This window comes from Ptychodera flava, chromosome 12 (genome assembly GCF_041260155.1).
Source record: "Ptychodera flava strain L36383 chromosome 12, AS_Pfla_20210202, whole genome shotgun sequence".
Taxonomy (NCBI): domain Eukaryota; kingdom Metazoa; phylum Hemichordata; class Enteropneusta; family Ptychoderidae; genus Ptychodera; species Ptychodera flava.
In genome coordinates this window covers 6,059,540-6,082,687 of record NC_091939.1, presented here as the reverse complement: position 1 = coordinate 6,082,687, position 23,148 = coordinate 6,059,540, and the positions used below count along the sequence as shown (strand labels likewise).

The window sequence follows — 23,148 nt, the reverse complement described above, 5'->3', positions numbered from 1 at the left end:
ATCATACATCGGCTTCCCGTGTTTGGCAAGCATAAATGCCGTCGTAAAAAGATTGGTCAGTTTCTGTCGCTGGTCGTCGTCATTTGGTTTACGGATTGCGAGTGCATGCGATCGGGGTGTTGGCAAGTGAAACCGTATCGGGCTCAGCGGGACCCACAAAATTTCCATAATCGTTGTCCCTGTCACGATCTCATTTGTGATGCGCCAAACAGTCCAAATGCGGTCAACTAAACTCGTGAGACCTTATCGATTCAACGCGAAACATGTCACATCCATCAAGAAAAGCATTTCCCTTTCCCAGTGGTTTGGCAATGGTGGGGTACAATACGACATACACAACATTTTGATATGAACATTTTGGAACCGTCATATTTCAACCAAGGCCACTGTGCTTTCCATTTCGGAAGATAACATCTACGGCGTTTTTCCTCATCATAACGCTTATGTTTAGATAATTTGTCAGAAACATCGTTTAATCGTCACATCATGTCGTCGATTCTCAGACGATCCCACTCATGCTGGCCCTCGTGGCGCCGTCGTAAATCATCACAACGTCGTTTCTCAGAGTTACACAATGCCCATCGTCGTAAACCACGCACCTCTTTACGGCAACAACTTTGCTTGAATTTTGCATAGGTCTGCGGAGTGGAAATTACGCCCTGGCTCGCAAAAATGCACAATGCCTTGCTTGCGTTAGTGGAAATATTGCCGTAAAATACATATATTTACAGCGATCACTCCACAAACTATCTGCCAACAATGTTTGTCTACCTCGCGAGGCCGCATAAATGATTTTGAAGTACAGCACGGTCGATCGCCGATAAGCAATATGATTGGGTTTTGCAATTTTTTACCTAATTTGTTGGGGCGGAGCAGTCAGCATACAACAAAGAAATGCCGTTTACGCCAAATTTTAAGCGACTTTTTTAATTGGACGATGAAACAATTTCATGTCGATCATCGAAAAATTGCAATATTGTGTGAGTCAGCAAGTGAATCTCAGAAGAACGTCACAATTGTATCTAAAAAAAGTCAGTGATTGACATTTATTTTGTGTGAACGACAACGCAAATCGGGCGACACGTGCACAAACCGCAACTTACATGTAGGTTCGCGTTGATTGCGCCAGAAGATGTATATTATAAACAACTTGTCCGGTGGGCGACCAGATTTTATTTTTGACTTGCCCGAACGTAAATTTCACTTGTCCCGGGCGTCGGGCGATAGGAATTGTCAAGCCCTGATGACTATAAATAACACGTTCATATTATAGTAAAGCTATGGGTTTGATGATGATTTTGTACAAGATTTTGTCATTTCTGACAGTGGTGTATGGTACATTATACTTGCTGCAAAGCTGTGCCTTTCTACAAAACATATTTTGATGTTGACTTGTCAACAGAAAAGTGATTATGAATTATATAAAATTTCAATTTCCTGCCATAATTCATACCCTGGTTAATTTTATTCTGAATCTATAATTTCAAACCATACTTCCACCATAATCTTCCACAAAGGCATTCAACTGAGTATATGACATCAGAAAACCATGAAGTTTACAAAGTGCGCAACTCACGGCGTTGGCTCTTGTCAGATTTTCATTACCACTGGTGACTATGCCCTCAAGGGACATCATCCATTTCTGTTTGTCTGGGAAACTCATTGCCATCAGGTACATGTTCCTGCCAGGCCAGCAGGTTGTCTTGGGATGAAGCTCTAGTCGCAGGATGTATGGCAGGTCGGTGCTTGCGGTGTTCAGGAGCTCGGCTGGCGTGACAGCGGCATGAACTGTGACTTTGCCATCAGGAGGGCAAAGGTCAAACTCGTCTATGGTTTCTGCAAGGGAAATAATTTGACAATCCAAATTAAAATGCCACTGTGTCATGATATGAATTTCATTCACTGTTGCATTCTATGAATACCTATTTCCACCAACATACTCCACACATATAACATACACGTCTATACTTAGTGTAATGAACTAACATATGTTAGCAAATGACTTCCGTGTTCATAGAAGAAGCACTTTTTTCATTTTCTTCACCCAAGAAATATTTTACGATAGAGTGGTTCACAGTAATCTAGTAAACTCCAAGTTACAGAACATTTGAGTGTTAAAATTGGAAAATTTACATCATTCTTCAGTCAGAAATGAAATATGTCACAATGAAACAGTGAGCAGTGGGTCATTAAATGAGTTTCACATTTAGGTTCCTGAACTTACCCAGTGAGTTTTCCTTGTCATAGATGCAGACTTTGCTTCCATCCACCAAAACCCACTTCTTTTCCCATCCTTGTTTTCCAGGTCTTGACGGAAAAAATGAATCAATCAAATGAAATTAGATACTTACTCAGTAAAAGATCACTTTCAAACAAACATTTACTGTTCTGTGGCATATCCCTGTAATATTCAATGATCAATCAGTCCAGGATTACATGTGGTATGGACACACTGGGATTTTTGAAGTCTCACTTGCAAATATTTTAAAGTTTTGAAAATTTTAGCTGGGGTACACTTTATATAGAATTGCTCATAATTCCAGGTTTTTTTTACTTTATAACAACACGTTGGCAGTGGAAACAAGTGAAGGAAAGATAATTTAATGGAAGTACTAAAGGTCACAGTGAAAAAACAATGAAGGCAGGTAGGAAGAACTTCCATCTCTGATTTACTTTGAACATATTGCACATAAAACAGTTTTTTAGTAGTTTCCTCACCTAGGCACCTTCATCCATCCTTCCAAACCCATCATACTGTCATCGGTTGAATCACTGCCCACGGCAGGAGATGACGTATGTACGATGGCTTCACTGAAATGTTCCATCAGCTGTGAGGGTAGACCACAGGTGTGTGGAAGTAAAGACGAACACTTGGTGTGACAAACCAAATGGCATTCTAGGAGATACAAAAAGAGTGATGTGGTGTTACAGTCTGCCAATGACTTGGTCCTTTTCATGCAACGATGCTGATGAAAGTATTATCATGATGCTTTATTATTGGTGTATATCAGAATATACTGGTACAATGTAGTTTATTTCAGCAGAATGACACATGATTGTGGGAAACATCAAGAACTGTTGAGAATTACATCAGTATTTGATGAACATAGATTCACCCCTATATTTATACCTTCATTATGGACCTTTATCAATTGTGAATCTTTTACTGAATATTGGAAGGCAGGGTTCAAGATTACTGTATGGAAGAACTACTTTTGTGACTGCAGCAACATTTAAAAATTACATCATGTATCATATGACCGGTACCTCCACTTCTTTTGACTATGGTCGAGAATTGGTATCATAATCTCCTAAAATTGTTTGCGTTGATTTCTGTTTGTTAAGATACTCTATCATTGGAACCATTTCAAGCCAGTCCATCATTTTACAGAGATGGCTCTCGTTTAGTGAGGTATTGTGCTACGCTGCCATGGAATATATGTACACTTTATTGAAAGGTCAGGTTCTTAGAAAAATATTTGTAAGCTTTATAAGTGAAAGGCATGTTACTGCTACTTTGAGATGTTGAACAAACTCATAGACAAGTCAAGTTTGGCATGATGAAAGTTTTGTTGAAAAATGTTCCCTCAAACGTTCAAAGTGATTATTTTTCAGTAAACCACCTCAATAAATACGGATACAGTTAAGTTACCGTGGCATTTTGATGCTTGTCTTCCAAAATGAATGCTGTCCATACACACTGCACATTTCGTGGCTCTCATATTCAGTCCGGTGGTGAATCTATGGGGTATGTTGTGTTTCATACGCTCCTTGGGACGGTGAACGGCCAAGCTGTCGGACTTGGTTTTCTCCTTCTTGCGCGTACCTGGTGCCAGCAACAGGCTGCTAGCGCTGGGCTGGTGGCTAGGCGACAGCATGATGGCTGACACCACTCCCTGGGAACACGGTGTCTGGCTGACAATGTCACCATGTTTGGCTTTTGCTAAAACCACTGGAGATAGGGAAAAAAATGTATGGTGTGATCAGTCCGGGTTATGTCCATAGAGAGGATATTACGATTGACCAATCAGCGAACCTGCCGCCGCTAACGTCATGAATAATTAACCATGCAAACCTTGGCTTGTACATTGCAACGAGTTTGGAACTTTTCGGCTTGATTTCACCCTTAATTTTTAGCACTGGGTAGTTTTTAGATGTAGACGTTACGCACAATGTTCAGTGCGGCCGAGATGGTGACCGACACAAGTGGTTAGTACATTGAAAATCACTTATTTGGATGAATTTCCTGGCCGGGTACGGCTCCTGGAAATCAGCATTTGACCCTTGTAAATCTACAGTAAGTTATTTGTCGCCAAATATCGCCTACTTTTGGTCAAATTTCAATTTAACCTTGCCATCTGCAGTATGGAGAATGTTTCAAGCTTTGCAAAGATGGGTCAACTGTTTTAGTCAGTCATCGGAGCATGATGGAGCACGATTTTTTCGATCACCATGCATTTCCCGGTACGATCGACCCTTCGCTCAGAAAAACGCGCGCCGGATCAATCGCCGAGAAGTTAACCAAAAGCTGGAAAAGAGAACGAAAAACGTCCAATAACTCTTTGTGGAATATGGTCAAGGGTTAAGAAACTCAGAAAACTATTCTTGAAGAAATCTTACAAATTTTAACACCGTAGAACGTCGCCTATCGACTGGAGCGAAGATACTTCCGGTAGCCAACAGTCTCACTCGATCGGTGGATCTGTCAGGTCATATCGCGATCTGAACGAAGTGAACCAACGTAACCTTTGACCCTTGTTACATATACAGTATGTGATTGGTTCTTGCCTTAATTTCATTACATATACGGTACGCCATTGGCTCTACCCTACTATCCTCTATATGGACATAACCCGGACTGGTGATGACAAAGCAAACACTTTTAATATGCAATATAAACATATGAAAAAGTTTGTGATTTGATACTCCTTCATGAAAAATAGAATTGACTTTGACCAAATAAAGTGACTGGTACCGACAAGTGTGTTAGCATAGAACAAGAGTGGCACCTATAGGTTTATAACATACAATAATATGGAATGTAAAATATAACAAGCCTGGACTTTGGAGGTAGCTTACCTTCCCTCTTGGCGGCTTGCATCTCAACTTTCATTTTATTGAGCTGCTCCTGGAGCTGAACTCTTCTTGATATTTCCCGTTCAAGATTCTGCTGGAGATCCTTGTACTGGACGGAAGTTGAAGTGTACATTGATGGAATCAAAGCTGTGCAAAATTATCATAAATCTGCCGCATTTGACTACAGTGCACTGATGGAATTTTCACATTTAATCACACATTATGTTTTTGACTGCTTTATCTGAATTCATATATAAGGGCAGCGATGGATTTTACTTGGGAAGTCACATCATGATTCAATGTTTTGCAGAGGATCAGAGCGATAGCCTTTGAGTAATATGGATATCGGAAACAACGACAAATCAATCAGGTGGTCAGCAACAACGCAACTTTGTCATCAACACATCAGCTGATTGCCTAACATTGTCTAATCCATGACATAATCTGGTCCAGTTACTACCGATATCAACACATCAGAAATGTCAGAACAGTACACACTGCGAAATTCAAATATAGGATTTTTTGTTTGAGAAGTCATTTTCATACTGGGAGCCACTGTATGATACCTACCTGTAATGGCAGGCCTGGTGGGGGCGCTGGTTCTTTGTTTTTGCGATGGGGCAGGAACTTCCTCTTCTTCTTTGCTGGTGTTTCAACCTTTGTTTGCAGGAAGTCTATCAACTTGGTCTGCTGTGATATAGTGCCCTCAAGCTTGATTCTTTGGTGCGAAAACTGTACCTATGGTTAAAATGATGAAAAGGTATTTGAAAGCTGTTTGCTTACAAAACATGCAGAGTGCAATATATTTGTCTTTCGATTCAATTCATTCATCATTCTAGGTTCTCCAGGCAAATCCAAACAGATCATACATTGAAGATAGGAGACCCACATGACAACATTATACATTAAATGTCACTCTCTGCTCATGAAGGACAATACTAAATTGTGTCAGATTAAAAATCAGAACCCTCTCCATCCCTTTTCTCTCTCTCAGTGATCCAGCTTCACTGTAGAAAACAATAGGATTGTAACAAAATTAACTGGTAAAATGGTTTAACCTGGAGGCTCATCATGACAAACTCTGACCTGCAGGTTTTCAAGTTCATTTTCAAGGTCGATCCTCTCAGTTTTCAAGAGTTCTCCCTTCTCAATGGCCTCTTCTAGTCCCTGTGTTAGCTTGAAGTTGGACGACTTCAGTGATGTCACCTGGGTAATGAGTTTATGCACCTATGAAATAAAAACACACACAGACTTTATATAGGTCTATTCAAGATGGATGATAATTCATATTTAACACATTGGTGTCAGTGGTGCAACCATGGTAATAGGCAAACTATATCATAAGTAGTTTTGCTGGTTGGCTGGGCCCTAGTAATCACATACCTTTCCTTATAGCATATCAATCTTGCTAGATCGCGCTAGTCTTTCAGCTTTTCTTCTCATAATTTGTCAAGAAACATGCATGTGATGTCCTACATGAAGCAATGTAATATAACTTATATAGACTATTTAGTTTACTAAAGAAATTGTAAATGTAAACAGGAAGCACATTCAATGTACATGTACACATCCTTACAAATGGCCCGAGGACTTTCTTGTATCCTTGTATTGGTCCTTTTTTCAGTTTTTTCAGTTTTTTTTTTCGTTCACAGAATTTGGACGGTCTAATGTGTTTAGTTACCAGCACATTTACCCCTTCAATGGTCAAAATTTTCTTTGTTGCCCACTGACAGAGTTTTAAATGTATCTGCACATGGCCGCGCCTTTGTGTCACTGAAAAGTATAACTTCCATACTTTATTGTTAGCTAAAGATCTTTTGCCATCTCATTATTCTATAATCTTTTCACTGCTTACCTCTTCCTTGAGTTTCTCTGATAGAGCTTTCTCATCGTTGTACTGTCTCTGCAGAGATTTGACATTCAGCTCTAAGATGGAGTGCTTCTTCTCCAAATCATTCAGCTGAGATGAAAGACAGACACATGTCAATAGTCAAACAATGTTATTTCAATGACAAAGAGATATACATCTACACACAGACATATGCAGAACCAGAAGAATATACAGAGGATTCTGGTGAGATTAATTTTAGTACTTCCTAATAAGATGTACATGTATGTCACCATAAGTCATCAGGCCAAAATTCAATATTTTCTATCACTGCCGCGAGCACCACCAGCTTTTGAAGTTTGAATATTATGAGCAAAGTAACTTCATATGAGAAAACTTAAATGAAATCTTTGATTGTAGCTGGTCAGATGTACATTGTAGAAAGATGACCAACAGCTATGTGAGAACAGGAAGGAATAACAAAGGTGGAAAGGTATAACATCTCTTTCATCTGACTCTAACCGGATTGTTTGAGATGTATATTTGCTACGCTAAAGAAATTTTTTTCAGCAAGTTTACAATCAATAGTCCAACTTTTCTAATCAATTGGTGTCATGAATTATCCATTTTTTTCATCACTTGATGTAGATAGATATGGTTATTTCTCATTGATAAAAACATACATACATTATCTGATAGCTTGGATGCCTGTTGTTTTTGCTCCAATAATTGCTTTTGTAACCTCTCTGACTCCCCTCTGTGAGCCTTATTGGAATCTTCCAGTGTTTCTGCCAGCTCTATGCCTTTCTCTTCTGCATACAGCCTGAAATCAATTTGGAGTCAAAGGTCAATAGGTCAAAGGGTAATTTGTCAGTATTGATGCTTTCTAATTTTGGAATAACAACAAGACCTGAAAACTCTGGCATATCTCATATCAGAGCTCATCCAAGTGCAATGATCTACACGTCCGAACCAGATTGGTAGACCAGATTTGATCGACTGAAAAGATTAAGTTCTGAATGGTTGTCAAACACGCTTTCGAAATTAGTAATTTGGTTCAAAAATACATATGATAACTGAGACAATATATACAACGAACAGTCAGAGTTTGATTTAAGGTTGAATGCACCTCAGGGATAGATACATGTATTCCTACTCTCAAATTTTTACAGTTCTTTTCTTATATATCACTTGTGGGAGCTCATTTTAAAGCTCTTGGTGTAAGAAAAATTTTTACCAGCTTCGTTTTTTTGAAAATCATAAATTCAATTTTTTCCCACAAGGAACACACAGATGGTGGCTATTTTCAATTTCAAATATCAGTAAATGTCAGGTAATTTGTTTCTCTACCATATAACTTTGCATGATGACCTCTGATATTTATTCTTGATTTGGTAAGAGTATGGTTGAAAGTTTCATTGAGGAAAGTTTGAGCAAAAAGTTTGTCTTTCACTTTTGGCATGTAATTATTATTGCTGACATCTTTATTTCACATTATCTATATCTGGAAGAAATTTTACCTTTTTGGTCAGTTAGAGTTGATCAGAAGAAATTAATCAACACTTACCTTGACTGTTTTTCAGAAGATAGATCCTGCTGCAGTGCTGTCACTTTGATCTCCATCGCTTCAACTTCCTTCTCCAGAGCCGCCTTGGTGTCATTCCAGGATGCTTCCCTCTCTTCCAGTCTTTCGTTCAACGCTTCCAAGTCAAGCACTTGTTCTTCCAACATAGTGCACGTTGACTTGAGCATGGAGATTGTCTGATGTATAAGAAAATAAAATATTTGAACATCTCAATGAGTGGATATCAAGGTAATCGGTTAATGTACTTGAAAGAACTTGGAAGGGCTGTTGTACCAGTTTTGTTGAATTAACATGTACACTCTATGTTAAACATTAAGTATTATCCAGGGAACTCACTTGAATTCTCACTTACAATATGACCAATTATCGTATTCCTTGTCCTGTATAGTACCCACATAGTTGTACACTCTCCAACACTCTATGACATGATACACATGGAAGTGTTTTACTGGCAATTCACCAAAATCTTCTGTCAACTTCTCCAATCTTGTATCCCATTACAGAAGAGATAGTATTGAGAATTTTTCTAATTATTACCAGTACTTTGAAAGACTGCTATTTTCCTTGTTGCACTGATCATTCAATCATTTGTGAGATCATCTACTGTAGTCGTTTCCTTTAATTCACAGTTTAGAAATGATATGTGATTGTTTTCACTGTATAAAAGACTGTAAGAGGATTTCCCTCATCTATCTTATTGGGTATTTGGCTGACATATAGATAATTTCAGAACTACAAATATCACCAAAATCCCATATTTTATCATTCACAAAAAGATGTATTTCTAAAGACATCACAGAAAATGATGTATAGTAGTACAAACTATTCACTCATTGCAAACTTGCATTTATACTGTTATACAGAAAATAATGGTTTCACAATTTTGAATTTTTGAAAATATTTTGCCGAAGAGAATGGCTCCAATTTTAGTTTCAAATATTGACAAATTTTACATAATTTGCTCTTATTATCCAAAACTTTGCATCATTAACCCTGATTTGGTTCTTAATACTGTGGTTTAACATTGCGCGAAGCAAAGTGAACCACATTCCGGAAAGCAAAGTACATGTATGACGATTTGTAAACATTGATTTTCAAGATGCCTTTTTACCTCTATAAGGTTAAACTCACATGAATGATATCTGTCTAAGTCATTCTGCTATTATTTCTAGATCCCTCTGTTGCAATACTTTATGCTAAAACAAAACTTACCAGCTCATGTCCTTCACATTTGTGTTTCCTCTCCACGACTTCATCTTGCAGTCTCTCAATCTCGGTCTCTTTATTGTCGACTTCATTCTGCAAGTTGTCCACCTGTTTGTCCAACTCTTGATTCTGCTGGTTCAGTTCAGTGTTCTGCTCAGCTAGCTGACTTAGCTGATCTTCCATCTCTGTGATGACTTCACAACTCTCCCTCAGTGTCTCATATTTTTCTGTGATTTCATCTCTTTCCCCCTGTACTTACAGCATTGGTGAACAAAAGCAAAGACAATAGCAAAAAAATTTGACATTGAATGAATGTGAGACTAAAGACCCTTGAATTACTACCCTTTTCAGTAATAGAGCGCGAAGCCACTGCAATGAACTGCAATAAAGCTGCTCACACACTATATCAGTTTCAGCTGTAGCCAGCTGGCAAAATCGACAACATTGTATGTCCCATGCAGACAGTTTGTCTGGGGAAGTTGAAATAAAAAAAATTTGTACATGGACCCGTACATGGTAATGTTACATTGTATCTTAATTTTGAACACTGGGTGCCAATCGTAAACTCTCATTTACAACTCGAGCCTCAGACAGAGCTAGTTTTGCCCTTGTACAAGAAGACTTTTTGGTCTTTATCAAGTAGCCTTGTTCAACACCAAAGTGGCCACGGCTACAGCTGAAACTAATTAGTGTAAGCAGTTTTATTGCAGTTCACCGCAGTGGCTTCGCGCTCTATTACTGCAAATGGTTGTAACATACACTGGACACAGTATGAGGTACTAAGCCAATGGATAATTTCACCTGCCCTAGATGACAAATTAACATATCTTTGTAACAATCATTTTGTTTGGTAATACTGCAACAAAACAAGTGGAAAAAACCCAGCACTTTCATTCATAAACTCAAAGTCTGTAATAGTCAATCAATTGTGAAATGACTTTGGGCGGTGATGTCCTCAACATTTTAAGCAACACATCGGATTTTTCACACAACAAAATATTGAATAAATATTCCTACCAAGCAACACCAATGTTGAGATTATCTTGCTGGTTAGCTTACAATTCTTTACCATTAAGCATAAAAACTTACCGTATACTTGCAATATTTCAATTTTATAAAAAAAATTGTCCAATGTTATCTTAGTAAGAAATTACAGTCATAGGATATGTCAAAAGCTGAAAGGCTTGAACTTGCATGTAATATTGTTATTACTATATTGTGAACTTTGAACAGGATATTGATGTAAAACTTGGTAAAAGTAGGATGATACTTGCCTGTAATTTGCTAATCTTGTGCTCAGCCTGACTGCAGGCTGTTTCAAGTTCACTTTGCAGTTTGTCAATCTTTGCCTTCAGTTTCTTTTCATTGTCTTCGATTTGGCAGAGTTTGTCAGTGCTGTCGTTGGACGCCTTGACTGCACATTGAAGTCTGCTTCTGAGGTCACTCAGCTGACCTTCATAGTGAGTGATGGTCTGTGGCAATCAAAAAGTACAAATGAATTAAAACAAAGCTCAAGATGATCAGATACAACCTCATTTGCTAAATATGGTATAAACTTTCTTATAAACTGCCTCTATAGCATTGCTTGCACCAACTTTTGCCTGATAAATGTGAATTTGAAACCCCAAATTTTAACCACAATTGACATTTAAAACTATTATGTAATTTTAATTTGTAGTCCAGTAATAATTGGTACATATCACACAGGGAAGCACATTTTGAGATCTGTGCAACAATGCTGATGTGCACAGTGACACCTGTACCATACCTGAGACAGTCTCTCCTCAAGATCATTCATGCTGCTGTTCTGTGTGTTCTGACTCATCTCAAGCTGTTGGATCTTGCATTTCAAGTTGCTGTTCTGAGTCTCCAGGTACATCTTCTCCTGTTGCAGGTCCGCCAGTTTCTCATGTATCGCCCTCTCGTGTTCTTTCCTCTCCGTGTGTAATTTTTGATTCTTTGTTGTGATCATCTCCTCAATTTGCTTCTCAAGGACAGATATATTTGCTTGCAACATAGTAATAGTCTTGACAAAGATGTGAAGACGACAAAACATAAGATTTCCATATCACCATGCGTTCTCCAAATACACATATTTATATATCAAAAGCTATTATCATAACTCAAAGTACATTCTAGTATTTTTGGTTATTATGAAATATTCAAAATTCAACATAATGCAACAAAAAAATCCAAATTTTTGCTGAATACGCTAAAAATCAGTAAAGAAGTTAGTGAATATGGTTGATTGTTGCAGAGCGTTAATCAAACTGGTGGAATCATATCAGTGAAAATATCTGTCATGTAGGTTTCTTGGAATTTCCAGAAAGGGACTGTTAGCGAACTCCAAAGGGCAAATAAATGACAAATGAAAAAATATACTTACATTTTGTTGCTCACTGATTCTTTCTTTCAACTTTGTGTCACTTTCACTGTCGTCATGGTGATCATCACCTGGTATATCAAAGCGGACAGTTTTCTTTTTGATTGATGCCACTTTCAGTTTGTGTTCGTATTCCTGTCAACAAAAGAGTTGGAATCAGTATGGAAAAGTTTGAACCAGACTTTGTAAACATTGCATGCTATTTTCTCAATATGAAATAATTATAATGGTTACTTTCTAAGCTGCTAAATTTGTTGAAACTACCATTTAGAAACTGTCAATTTTCATAACTTATATTTTCACTTCCACAGAGTTCAATGTTACATCCTTATTTGCTCTATAAATGCAAGTCATGGCACATTACCATCTTCAGTGTTCAAGCATGATATCAGTATATTCCGACTTTTGAAGAAGGAATACTTCATTCATTGACCAACAAATGTATGGCATACAAAATGATTACAGTATATAAAGTACCGATGATGTCCATTTTGGTGCTTTTCATCAAGTTATGTTGTAGTTGTATACCATTGGCATTTTGTGGACAACCTGATCAAACACGTATGAAGTAGTTGTTGCTAAACTTTGCATACAACTGTGAAGTAAAGTGTGTGTTGTCACAGTGTGTATTGACTTCATGTCTTCCACTCTTTATGAGACAGTAAAAATACAATTTTCAACTCTTGATGTATAGCAGTAAAATTCTATTAAACTGACATTTATTTTACATACTTGGATTTTGTCATCCAATTCTTTCTCAGTCATTTCAACAGTTCTTCTCAATTTCTTATTCTCCCTCTCCGTTTCTTCATATTTCTCTTCCAGCTCAAGGATCTGCTTGCTGAGATCCTGAGTCAGCTGATGTTTGGTTTCCATGCTTTCATTGAGTTTGCTGTCTCTTTCCTCCAGTTCTCTAAGTCTCTTCATTGCACTCTTCCTGCGACCTTCACTCGCCTGCAGCTTCTCCTCCAGCTCAGCTTTGTTGTTTTCTTGTTTCCGTAGAGAAGCAAGCTCTGATTCCATTTCGTTCATTGTCTGCCTAGAGTGTTGGAGCAGCTTTGTAGCCTGGCTGCTGGATTCTAGCGCCTTCTCAAGTTTCTTCTTGTATTCTGAAATCTGCCTTGAACTTTCTTCCGTCATTGATTCCAGCTTGGTTTGCAGTTCTACGACATCGCATTTTGTGTTATCTTTCATCTGTGTACCAAATTGAAAAAAAATTGCGATCAAAGCCTTTCCTAACCATATTTTAGCATAACCCTAGCATTTTCAATGGTAAAGCTGGCCCTCAACACAGAAAAGTAGAATGAAAGGGTGAACACTCTTACCACTAAGCAGTACAAACTTGAGTGCTTTCAATGATGTTACAGGACCAACATACTATAATCTGGCTTGAATAGTGTTTAGCTGAGTGAAATCTCCTGTTTGTAAGCATTCTTTTTGCTGGGATGAAAACTTCTAATATATAGCAGTGTCTGTAGTACTGCATCCAAATGGATGAATGACACTGAAGAGCATTCAAGAAACTAAGATAACAAGTTTTATCAGAATCAATGAGGTTTACAGCGCTGTAAAGATGTATAAAAAGGTTCCTTGTGAAGTTCCTAATACACTGCAATATGTTTTTGTTACAGAAAAGGAAAACCCTGCGGCAACAAAAACCATTCAGAAGTTCTCATCCTATACGGAACACTAGAATGACAGTTGGGATTGAGTAGTGACTTGTCAAGTTTGATACCACCTCAAGTGCCTGCAATGAACAAAATTGTAACTTTGAAATCAAAATTTCCATCCAAAACATGTTCATCAGTTGAAAACTACAAATAACATAGATCTTAAGAGCAATATGTCCCGGGATCAAGATCTTTCTAACAGGCCATTTGCAAGTACTGGTACCTCAAAATACGCTGACACAAAATACCTTGATTAACTTGGAATGCAGCTGGTTGACTTTAGACTTGGCTTCCTCACATTCTTTTTGCTGGGATTTCAATTCAGATTCAAGTCTCTCGGCTCTCCTGGCAGCTACAAACCTGTCCTGTTCAAACTGAGCCATGGCTTGTCTGTACTCCTCAAGTTCACCCCTGTGCAAATAAATTTTAATGATCATAACGATAGCAGCCATGATGATCATGATGATATATTTTCAAGGATGATAAGGTCTCAGCCAGTTCAGAGCTTGATATTACATCAATATGCTATGCTTCAAACAGATTACATTTTTAACATTTTGCAAAATTCGCAGAAACTATGAATAATCTCTTTCACAATGAAGACTAAAAATAAGGGGTTTAAATGCAATTTTTTACATTATAAAATCATTTGGTGGCTGTTTTATGTACTCGAGCAGTGGCAAACAATTTATCCACAAGTTTCTTTACAAATTTCAAAATGAATCCAATAAATCTGTACATCTCCATGTTTTTGACAAAATTGGCATGTTATGGGAGTAGAAATACTACATCATCCAACCAGAACCATGAATAGCAATAATTTCATAGAAAAAAGCACCCTCACGTTCATGTTGTAGAATTTCATGTCATGCCTCAACCTGGCACTGAGCAGTGACTGATTCAACGTCATCATGCATCAGATAAAATTTCAATTCAATGCTAAGGAGAGGAGAAAGAGGATTGAAACTGATATCATAAACTCAATTTTGAAATGTGTCTCACCTCTGAAGTTCTTCTTTCAGCTCCTTTGCTTTCTTGTTCTTTTCTTGGATATCGCTGAGAAGTTGAACCGCTGTGATGTCAGTGTTGACTTGTTCCTTCTTCTGTAGTTCCAACATTCTCTTCAAATTCTGGTCAAAAGGATACGGTGACAAATGGAATAGAATCTTTCAAAAGTTTGTGCAGAGCTTTGAAACTTACCCTGAAAATTATGAACTTAACTATCAATACTATACAGCTGACCAATTTATGTCTCAGTCCCACATTTTCATCAGTTTTGAAGGAGAGCTATAGATTACAGGTTTCAAGTCTAGTTATACCAACTGTCAAATACTTTACAAAACTTACTGCAACTGAGAAATTTTATTTTGATTCAGTGTTGGATGGTTGTGATTCTATAAAAAATGGACGTTGACATTCCAGTTTATTGTTCATGCAATTACAGAACAATGGCGGTCCCACCTTCACTTCAGTGATGTACAATGCCATATCCCTCTCCAAGATGTCTCTCTCATTTTGAACTCTCTTCAATTCCTCTTCCTTTTCCCTCAGAGTACTGGCGTGTTGGTCAGCTTTGTTTTTGAAAGCAGACTGTTGGTGTTGAAGCTGGTTGAATTTTTCCTGGGCTTCCTGCAGTTCCCTGGTCTTCACAGTCAATCTCCTTTCCAAGTTGGACTTGGCAGCTGGCGATGCAATGTCATTGGCAACCGATAGTTGTCTGTAAAAATACCAAATATATGACTAAATGGTTGTTTTCGGATCAAATCTTGATTGATGAAAATGAGTTAAAAACATAAAGCACAGCTCATCCTGCAGTAAAGAACATATTTTAACTATATTGTTACTGACTTGAAATGAACTGACGATGATAGTGACAGTTTTTATCACAGCAGTGTAGGTCACCGTGATCTATTTCTGCGTTTTGATTTTTTGTCCTGATATTGAAGGATGGGACTTAACGAGAGGCACCCGAGTGTATGCAATCTGATATTTCTTTGTTAATTCAATTTACGTTGGTTTCTTCAAACTAGAGTCTGATGTAGTTTGATATTCTTTATTCATTACATTACTAAAAAATAAAGTTACCTAAAGATGCATGTACATGTAGGTTGATAAAAATGAAAACATGCAAGCAGAATGGTATGATTCGTTTAATTTTTAATTATTACCTGTCCCCGCTGAGTGTGTTGACAAGGTTCTTGGTGAAGGTGAAGCCAACAAACGGCAGATCTTTGCCACTGAACTCTTTCTTTTTCCTCATGTTCTCAAAATCTGGTAACTCTACTTCTGGCTCAAACTCATCGAAGTTTGACGTATCGTCAACACTGCCAACAGTTGGTACAAATGGAGGTGCAACTAAGGACACAGCAAAATAAAAAATATTTCTTGTAAGATACAATAGGAATGCACATTTGATCTGAATGAAGAGTCTTTTCTTTCCAAGTGTTCCTGTTGAACTTGGGCAGTTCGTACAACAAGAACAAACAAAAACATTATCCAATGATAGTATTGCCCAAGCACATTTACCAGTGGCAAACAGAAAAGTTTTCATGGTTACTCTGTAATCAGTACTACGGTAAGCATAACCAAGTCTAGATCCCAACCTTTACACTCACATTTCACCCTATATAGCATCACTCCCACCATATCTAATAGAACGATGGTAATATACCAAGGTCTTCTGATGAAAAGGTTACATGGAAATAAATTTGAATATTAAATCTAGCAAATCATCTATTGACTTCCATATGGGAAATTATTTTGGTTCAAAACATTCTTGCAATCTAGAACTTTTAATTCTACTTTACAATGATAAATAAATCCTTGTTGCAGGTATAACAACTGAAGCTGTTGCTGCAAAGAGCCCAGTGGTTTGCAAGTCAATGACGGTTCATTAGAGAAGAAAGGTGTTGCTGGCAGAATATTTGGAATAACCTGGCTTCGTCCAGTGTGTTGCAGCTTGTAATATAATGTCTATAGTTTCATGACAGACTACAAGGGTCAGTCACACATGCACATAACGATGCAGAACTGTAGTTGGTCTGAATCACGTGATCCTGGACACAACTTGGTCTCCTCACCCACCTATGGAGATTGTGAAAATACTGGTACACAATTTAACTTGAAAGGTCATTATTTGACTTACTTTGCCTGATAGTTGTCCAGTCAATGTCAGCAAAGAAGGCATGACAGCCAAGCTCTTCATAGCCAAGACGCTCATCCTTCTCACTCAACAGTTCTTTGACCAGTTGCCTGGCTTCCTTGGAAATGATGATGTCAGGTGAAAACTTCAGAGATTTCTATTGCAAAGGGAAAGATTGGTTAATGTCATGTAACACTGTTTTATTGCGTAGTTGCAGTTATTGTGAAAATAATGCAGAAAGTTGTAGCTGTAATACTTCACAAAGATTGAAAAATTATCAAATTATGTCATGGCAGTAACGACTGGCCAAGCTTTTAGCCTACATACAAATTTGTTAGGCAAACCATTGTTCTATATATACTGAGCAGATCATTTATTTGTTGCCCACAACACTTCGGTTAGACTCGTCATTAGAAAAAAAAAACTTGTTTAGAAATGAAACTATATGGACAAGTACAATGAATAATCAAAATGTAAAAGTAAACAAAATTTCTTTGACACTTGTGTTAAATACTATCAATATTATCAGGAAAAAATCCAGAAAGTAGCGATTCAGTGAAAAATGCAACTTTGAGTCCTGTTGACTTCAAATGATGGGTTCCTAAAAAATGTCTAAGTTTGCTCACCTTAAAATTCATGATGTTACTGTAAGTGATCACGATGGAATCCCCAGTGAATGGCGTTTTACCAAATAGCATCTCATACATGACAACACCAAGCGACCACCAATCACATTCTCTGCCATAGTTACCACTGCTCTTGTCACGTCCATTCATGCTGGTCAGTACTTCTGGCGCCACGTAGTCAGGTGTTCCAACTGGCATTTGTGATGTCACCTGAAACAATTTTTTAATTTTATCACGATGACTATCAGTACCATAGACAATGTTGATTAACGTAATGCTTACTCATCTGAAATTTCTCAATGTTTTATCATGCCATTGAACAATCATTTATTTTGGCCTCTGAGAAAACCTTTCATTGAAAATCTAAATTCATTCATAAGATGGAATGAAAGTAGCAGACAAGTACCATTCAATAGGAAACCCATGTGAATTGCGCCCTCATTGGCAGAATTCTTTTCACTTACTGTCTTTGAAACTGAAAGTTTAGCAGCGGATCCAAAATCAGCCAGTTTGATGTGACCAGTTCTGTCGATCAAGACGTTGTCAGGTTTGATGTCCCTGTAAGGAAGAAGACATAAAAGTTTAAAGTCTTATTCTCTGTGGTAAAGGTAAATCACAATGGTCTTTACAGACACATGAGAAGATACAAATGGAAAATGACAAATACATCGATCATAGTCTTGTCCAAAAGCTATGATTTGAGTGTATAGCATGTGTGCGCCGGTGGAACACATCGAATGACGCAAATCATGCCGTCTTTTACATTCTCTGACCACCTTCAGGTAAAATTAGCTCCATGTTTCTTTAAATAATTAAGTTTTTGTTATTATACGTAGAATGTATTATACAGCTGTTAATATTCAAACCAACCTGAATTGTTCACCCCACTTCCCAGTAAATAGTTCCAAAATCACCACAGATGAATATAGGTTTTGGCCAAACAATGGTTGTGAAAAGGTTAAACACTGCTGAAATGTACAGTTGATTGTGTCTTGTAATATAGTGCCATCTCCCGTTGAAATCTACGTAAGTACTTAGGTAGTACTTATCACTAGGCAGGCGATCGAAAAATTTGTTATACAACAACAACATTTACACCCTATAAAAATAAACATTTATCACTTTGGTTCACATTTCTCATTTTCATTTCACAATTCCAAAACTCACCTGTGTACATATCCCATCTGATGCAGGCTGTGGATTGCTACAACCATTTCTGCTAAATAAAATTTGGCCATGGATTCTTCAAAGATATCGTCATAGCGACTCAGAAGTGAGAGTAAATCACCACCGGGATGGAATTCCATGACTAGGTAGAGATTTTTGTGATCTTGGAAAGCGTACTGTAAGGATGTGATCCAAGGGTTTTTGGCCTTGGCCATGATGTCTCTTTCCTCTTCAAAGAATGCAACCTGAAATGCATAGATGTTCTCTGGCTTTACAAAAGAATGCTGATTTCTATGGTAATTCAGATCAAAAGTAATCATGAGCTAAAAGATGATACTATACTGGAATCACTTACACTTGTATGCTTATGGCCACAGTTTATCAATTGTGATAGTCATTAACATTTGTAAATTTAACATCGCATTTGCAACATTACCTGCTACCAACAGAAAGTTGGACAACCACTGGTTTTTTGCTTAAGTTTACTTTAATGTGTAGTGTGCAGAGGCTAAGCAGTAATAAGTCTGGTGCCAACCGTATAGTGAAATGACTAGCAAAACAGCCAGTCATTTATATAAAAACATTGTAACAGTTTGGCAATTAACAACACATCCCAGGGGACCCCCATACACAACAAGTTTTCGGCTGACTCGCAGCGTGTTTGCAAGGTTATATCTGATTGGTCGATTGTCACTATTCACAGCAACTTAGGGAGTTTATTTGTATTATTTCATTATAACGGTACGATTCTGCCAACCAATTGGATAACAGCTTCAAAATCGCTGCAAGTCGCCCCCAAGTTTTACAGTTGCTGTGCTATCAGCAAAGTTAATCACCAAACTGTTTATGATTTTGTCAAATGACAGGCTGTTTTGCTGGTCATTTTGCCATATGGCTGGCCGTGGACTTATTACTGCCCTTATTTGATATTTGATTTTTTATGGTTTATATCATAACTTTTGTGACAACAAAAGCAATCCCTATGGTGTACTGAGTCTGTAGAACACTGCACATCCTTTTTATTCAGGAGTTAGAACCACTGGACACCCATCTATTTTTTTAAATAGAGCTGAAAAGAACAATTCACTTCTGGACTGCAGGCTGGGCTTTTAAAAATAAACTTTATCATCAAAAAGTGGATATGTAACATTTATGTTATGATTAAAACTGCTCTAGAAGAAGGCACATTGTATTAGATGCCTGATAGTACAGCTTGTCATCTTGATGTACTCTCTCCTCAATTTATTTGTAGATGTTCCATGGAAAATCACTCACATTCTCTTGAGACAACGTTTCACTCTTTTTGAGTATCTTCATCGCATAGACATCACCTGTAGATTTCTCCTTGACGACTTGCACTTCACCAAAGTGTCCTCGACCAATCACATTTCTGAGTTCAAAGTCACTGATGCCAAGTCTAAGCTGGTGAAGTTCACCTATGACAGTTTTGTCTAATAGGAAAAAAGTACACAGCATTTAAAAATCATTGCAAAACACTGCCACTAGCATTGCACAGTCATTAAAGCTATTTTCCTTTTTGAATGACTAGACTAGTTTGATAATGAAAACAAAATGAGGAAAATTCATAAAAGGTATGCATTTTTTAGTTTTTACTTTTTAGTCCTTTGGCGTAGCCTGCATGGCTAACATGTCAAACTGAAAATTTCCAAGGGTCAATAGTCAAACCAAGCACCTAACAGGGCCTATGGGCTAGGTTATCGAAGCTTTTGTTTCTCTGGTTGAAACGACTGGCTGATGGCCAAAATAGGTACATGTATGATAATGCCTAAAAAATGGGCAGTCTGCAGAAAGGTTGTAGTAAAGTGATATTTACCTACAATAAATCACGGTCCATGATAGTATAAAGTAAGTAAATTGATAGTTTTACTTTCTTTGCTTTGTTTAGTTGCAGTACAGTGAAGGGGAAAGACAGGTGTTTCTCCTCAACACAAATACCTCTGGGAAGCCACAATCTATCACTGCAGCTATCTTTTTTTTCAATGGTTGGACTACTTACATTTGTTTATGAATGTGGCAATATGTTTATCTCTCCGGAAATGTTCAGTATTGCATTCGTCATACAGGACAAAGAGAGCATCCAGTAGACTCTCTCTGGTTGCAAGTGTCCTTGGTCCAACACTAGCTGCTTTACCCCAAAACAGCTGATTTAGTTTGGAGTTCCTGGTTGAGATAGGTTCCGGAGTCCCCATTGTGAACTCTGTAAGTTGAAGTTCATTGAACGTAAAATGCAACTGTCTAGTAATAAATCCATAGTTTGTGGAGCCGAATGGATAAATAAGAATGCTTGTGGTCAATTGGCCGAGAGATTACTTATATACATATTCAGTGCACTGCGACCGGGAATCCATCTAAATTTAAAATAATGTGTGTAGTTACTCATAGTAGACAGTACAGTCAGTGACCATATTGACACAGACAGACATCTGGACACTGACCACTGCGCATGCAGCAAATGTTAGTACGGTATCATTTGGATTTCACTTTTACATTTGAGAAGACGATAGAAGCACTTACCTGTTGCTAAATGCAATGTAAACACTATTGTTCACGATCTATAGTATATAACGGGACAAATTTATCGTTTAATAGCAGTGAACTGCTATCGGGCACTTCAATCGGACTTCCGCCATGTCTGTATTACGTTCAAACTGAGCGCCTGTCATGTGGTATAATTCGCCTTTTCTTATTGGTTCAAATTTTCAGACGTTGGTAGTTGATTGGATAGGCGATATTCGAAACCTCGAATGACCTCGTCCAGTTGTGTTTTCCAAAGTGTGCAAAGCAGAACTTAGGAATATGATAGGTCTTTTTATCATGTAACGTTTCCTTAAAAAACTCCGCCCGGGCAAACTTATTTTTCATCTTATTTTTTTTTTAATTTCAGAGGCTTTTACCCCTCGAGTAAATATCGCGAGGAATAAGCTAATTCATATCATTAAATATAAGCCAATAAGATTAGGTTTTACCTGGGCTAAACGTATCTAATTAATCCAACCAATCACATTCATTCTAACAACAGTCATCTGAGCGTCGTATTTATTACCTGAAACGCTATTTTTCACAGTTTGGTTTCTCCGTAAGGATAATGTTGAGTAGATGTAGCGCGTACTGATTTACAGAATTAAGTTTCTTTCGCGTTTTCTCTTGGTTTCAAATCTGGTGTTGTCTACATTCTGCTGGAGTTGCATCATCGCTATGAGTAATTCGCGGAAATCCAACGTGTAAATGTAAACAAGACACGCGGCGCGGCGAGACGCGATTTCTAGATGTGTGTGCTGTTTATGTACGGAATTTTACACCTTGATACCCAACTGATATCGACATGTACCGCTTTACCAGTATGAACGAGAGCACGTTGTCGAGAGACACATGTTAGATTCACTAGACCGTAGACGCATGTTTCATGGAAAACAGTAGTTTCCAGTTGAAGAGTGAAATTTTAACCACGGGGTTTACCGGGTAGAAACGTGTCCCCGATGAACTTACGGAGCTAGTCCACAGTGTTCTGCAAAGTCTGTCAACCGCTGGACGGAAAACGACGAGAAATGTCGTATGCCGGCGACAACGAACAGTCTCGTGGTTACGGGAATGAAAATTATCGAATCGATTCATCGGTTGAAACATCGGACTATCACAGTTATTCTATGTACAGTATTGACGATGAAGAGCACGGGGCGGCGGGCATTTTCAGCGGGAGCGAGGAATTCAACACGAGTCTAGACGATGGCGGTGCCGGGCGAGGGCACGGCGAACATGGTGATGAGGATGAAGACGATGTGTACTCGCAGCTTGCACAAAAGGAGAAAGACCTCATATTAGCCGCTGAACTCGGAAAAGCGCTGCTCGAAAGGAACGAAGAACTGTCAAGAAAACATGATCAGATGCACCATGAATACTCAGAACGATTAGAGGTAAAAATACAAAGTTTTGCTCAGGCCGCTTTATGAGTAGCGCGCGCGCGTATATTCACGCTCTATTGTCCAGAGGTCCTGAAGGTTGGCCATCAATTCTCTCTATTGTTAGTATGGTTATTTACATGTAAAATTATTCTCTTGATGATTTTTGGAAGCATTTCCCACTTTTCAATGTTACAATATCACCATTTTACTCATCACTGACGTACATCATGCGGGGAAGAAGCGCACTTTTTTATTTTTGGATATATGAGATCATGAAACATTTACACACGGTGCGTTGCTGCGGCTACCGATGCATGTCGCGGCCACGACCGACCGTCTGCATCACTGCATCACCGGTTGTATGGAAAGACGAGAAAATGGCATCTCTTTGCAACGTGATGTTTGTTTGTAATGAAAGTGCGTGCATCTATTCCATTATGTTTCTGTTTATGTTTCTCCGTTGTGTTGTTGTGTGTATTGTGTGTATTTGTTGAAAGAGCAACCTTGGCACCTGTTTACGAGGGCAGTTTTGCAGTCTGGCAGAA

At 38.1% G+C, this 23,148-nt stretch overlaps 2 protein-coding genes across 4 annotated transcripts in view; one reads left to right on the top strand and one right to left on the bottom strand.

Moving 5' to 3' along the window:
- LOC139144799 (citron rho-interacting kinase-like) overlaps nt 1–21,358 on the bottom strand; it is a 28,988-nt gene extending 7,630 nt beyond the window's left edge. For both annotated transcript variants that reach the window (XM_070715576.1, XM_070715577.1), the window contains exons 1-26: nt 21,219–21,358; nt 20,701–20,901; nt 19,959–20,134; nt 18,684–18,928; nt 17,981–18,074; nt 17,517–17,726; nt 16,894–17,047; nt 15,917–16,103; nt 15,210–15,465; nt 14,751–14,878; nt 13,997–14,159; nt 12,811–13,272; nt 12,082–12,213; nt 11,464–11,721; nt 10,970–11,167; nt 9,702–9,944; nt 8,472–8,665; nt 7,592–7,727; nt 6,932–7,036; nt 6,163–6,303; nt 5,647–5,814; nt 5,080–5,185; nt 3,653–3,952; nt 2,719–2,896; nt 2,225–2,307; nt 1,577–1,836 (exon numbers count right to left, since the gene is read on the bottom strand). In XM_070715576.1, the coding sequence (XP_070571677.1) occupies nt 1,577–1,836; nt 2,225–2,307; nt 2,719–2,896; nt 3,653–3,952; nt 5,080–5,185; nt 5,647–5,814; nt 6,163–6,303; nt 6,932–7,036; nt 7,592–7,727; nt 8,472–8,665; nt 9,702–9,944; nt 10,970–11,167; nt 11,464–11,721; nt 12,082–12,213; nt 12,811–13,272; nt 13,997–14,159; nt 14,751–14,878; nt 15,210–15,465; nt 15,917–16,103; nt 16,894–17,047; nt 17,517–17,726; nt 17,981–18,074; nt 18,684–18,928; nt 19,959–20,134; nt 20,701–20,893 (4,770 nt within the window). In that variant the 5' untranslated portion in view covers nt 20,894–20,901; nt 21,219–21,358. The remainder of the gene's footprint in view (nt 1–1,576; nt 1,837–2,224; nt 2,308–2,718; nt 2,897–3,652; nt 3,953–5,079; nt 5,186–5,646; nt 5,815–6,162; nt 6,304–6,931; nt 7,037–7,591; nt 7,728–8,471; nt 8,666–9,701; nt 9,945–10,969; nt 11,168–11,463; nt 11,722–12,081; nt 12,214–12,810; nt 13,273–13,996; nt 14,160–14,750; nt 14,879–15,209; nt 15,466–15,916; nt 16,104–16,893; nt 17,048–17,516; nt 17,727–17,980; nt 18,075–18,683; nt 18,929–19,958; nt 20,135–20,700; nt 20,902–21,218) is intronic.
- Nucleotides 21,359–21,704: 346 nt separating this feature from the next.
- LOC139144798 (BICD family-like cargo adapter 1) overlaps nt 21,705–23,148 on the top strand; it is a 43,654-nt gene continuing 42,210 nt past the window's right edge. The window contains exon 1 of one of the 2 annotated variants that reach the window (XM_070715573.1): nt 21,705–22,615. In XM_070715573.1, coding sequence (XP_070571674.1) covers nt 22,250–22,615 — 366 coding nt within the window. In that variant the 5' untranslated portion in view covers nt 21,705–22,249. The remainder of the gene's footprint in view (nt 22,616–23,148) is intronic. The other variant, XM_070715575.1, reaches the window with a different exon arrangement.